This window comes from Anopheles coustani, chromosome 3, assembly GCF_943734705.1.
Source record: "Anopheles coustani chromosome 3, idAnoCousDA_361_x.2, whole genome shotgun sequence".
NCBI classification, from domain to species: domain Eukaryota; kingdom Metazoa; phylum Arthropoda; class Insecta; order Diptera; family Culicidae; genus Anopheles; species Anopheles coustani.
In genome coordinates, this window is record NC_071288.1 from 46,212,323 (window position 1) to 46,214,097 (window position 1,775).

The 1,775-nt window shown below is 56.6% G+C and overlaps 1 protein-coding gene across 1 annotated transcript in view; it reads left to right on the plus strand.

Moving 5' to 3' along the window:
• The window catches only part of LOC131262082 (UPF0746 protein DDB_G0281095-like), a 5,336-nt gene continuing 3,561 nt past the window's right edge, over positions 1-1,775 (plus strand). Inside the window, exons 1-2 of the mRNA XM_058264004.1 lie at positions 1-216; positions 619-665. Of these exons, the coding sequence (XP_058119987.1) occupies positions 1-216; positions 619-665 (263 nt within the window). The remainder of the gene's footprint in view (positions 217-618; positions 666-1,775) is intronic.

Consider the following 1,775-nt stretch of genomic DNA (forward strand, 5'->3'; position numbering starts at 1 on the left):
ATGGCAGCTACACAACAAGCGACGCGATACTCGACCCGCCTGGCAGGGAAACCACCAGGCAACCCGCCGACAAGCAAGCTGCCGGTGCGCCCCACGCGAGTGGTTAATAAAGCTGGGTTGACGGACCCGATGTCCTCCGCAGCGCCGACCGGGAGTATAGAGGCACATTCGGCCACACCGCCAGTTTCTTCGCCGGCAAAGAGCAGCCAAGATAATGTAGAGGCAGCCGAAATCTCCCCCACAGCAGATATAATCTCTTCTTTGACTAAGAGAATAGATGGGCTGAGCGAGAGGGTGGAACTCCTGGCCAAGGAGTTAGATCATGAGCGGCAATGCCGGCAGTCGTTGGAGGCATTGCTTAGAGGGAGAGAGAACCTAAACGTGGGGGAACTGATAACCGAATCGACGGCGGCGATACAGAGGATGATCGCGGAGAGCCTTCCCCAGGCAGGAAAAGAAACTGGGAGATCCCGTGGTAGACGAGGGAGACGAAACCGAAACCGAAAACAAGGGAAAAATTCCCCCCCGGCTGCGGGGGAGCCGCGCGGTGTGGATTCCCAGCTCCAGGAGCAGTCGCAGCAGCAAGACCAACAGCAGCAGCAACAGCACTGTCAGCAGCAACAGCAACAGCAGGAACACCGGCAGCAGCAACAGCAGCAGCAACAGCCCTCGCACCAGCAGCAGAAACATGCTGTGAACAGCAGCAAGTCGAAGCAGCAAACTCGGCCCGTTCAAATAAAAGTAACGGTCCCTGAGGGTAGAACCTATTTGGATATGTACAAACAGATTCGTAGCGATCCGCTCATCAACGAGCATGTGTTGAAGGCAACCAGGGCATCAGATAACGTCCTCAGGATAAGCCTAAAGAGAAACTCGGATGGCTCAACAGCACTGGGCATTGTGCGGAAGGCACTTGGGGAAGCGGGTCAAGCCAGACTGCAGGTCCCTAGGACAGTGGCGGTTGTTTCCGGGATAGACATGCTCGCAACGCCCGAGGACACGATGACTGCCATGACTGAGGTGTTTGGTGTGACGGTTCTGCCTGAGGACATTGCGCAGTGGCGCAGCCCTAGCGGTCTTCAACGTGCCAGGATTAGCGTGCCCACTGCAACGATGGAAAACATCCGAAACGAATACGTGACGATTGGACTAACGCGTTGCGTAGTAAAAGAGCTGCCGCCAGTTCCAGTCAGTGAGCAGCGCTGCGTGAGATGCCATCATCGAGGCCACCAAGCAAGGAGCTGTACAAGCAAAGTTGACAGGACGAACCTGTGCCTTCGCTGCGGCTCAACAGCGCACAAGGCTCGGACTTGTACAGCGCCACCGAAGTGCCAAGATTGCGGCCGATCCCACATCACGGGGGATCCAGTCTGTGCATCTGGACCATCACCATGCTCCCCCTAAACGCAGACGGCAGACAGCGACCCGCGGCTAGATTGAGGGTGCTGCAGATCAATCTAGCCCGCAGTAGGACAGCACAAGATCTGCTCCTACAGACAGCGAGAGATATGAGCGTGGACGTAGTGGTGGCTTGCGAAATCTACCGCTACCCGGGTAACAATGGCAACTGGTCGGTCGATACCACAGGCAAAGCTGCAATCATTGCTACTGGAACACACCCGATTCAGCGAGTTTGGAGTGATGCCCCCGGGATAGTGGCAGCACAAATTGGCGGCGTGGTATTTGTGAGTTGCTACGCGTCCCCGAGCTTGACCATCACCGGTTTCCAATCGTTCCTTCGGGCCGTGGAAATCGAGGCTCGGGCACACCAAAAC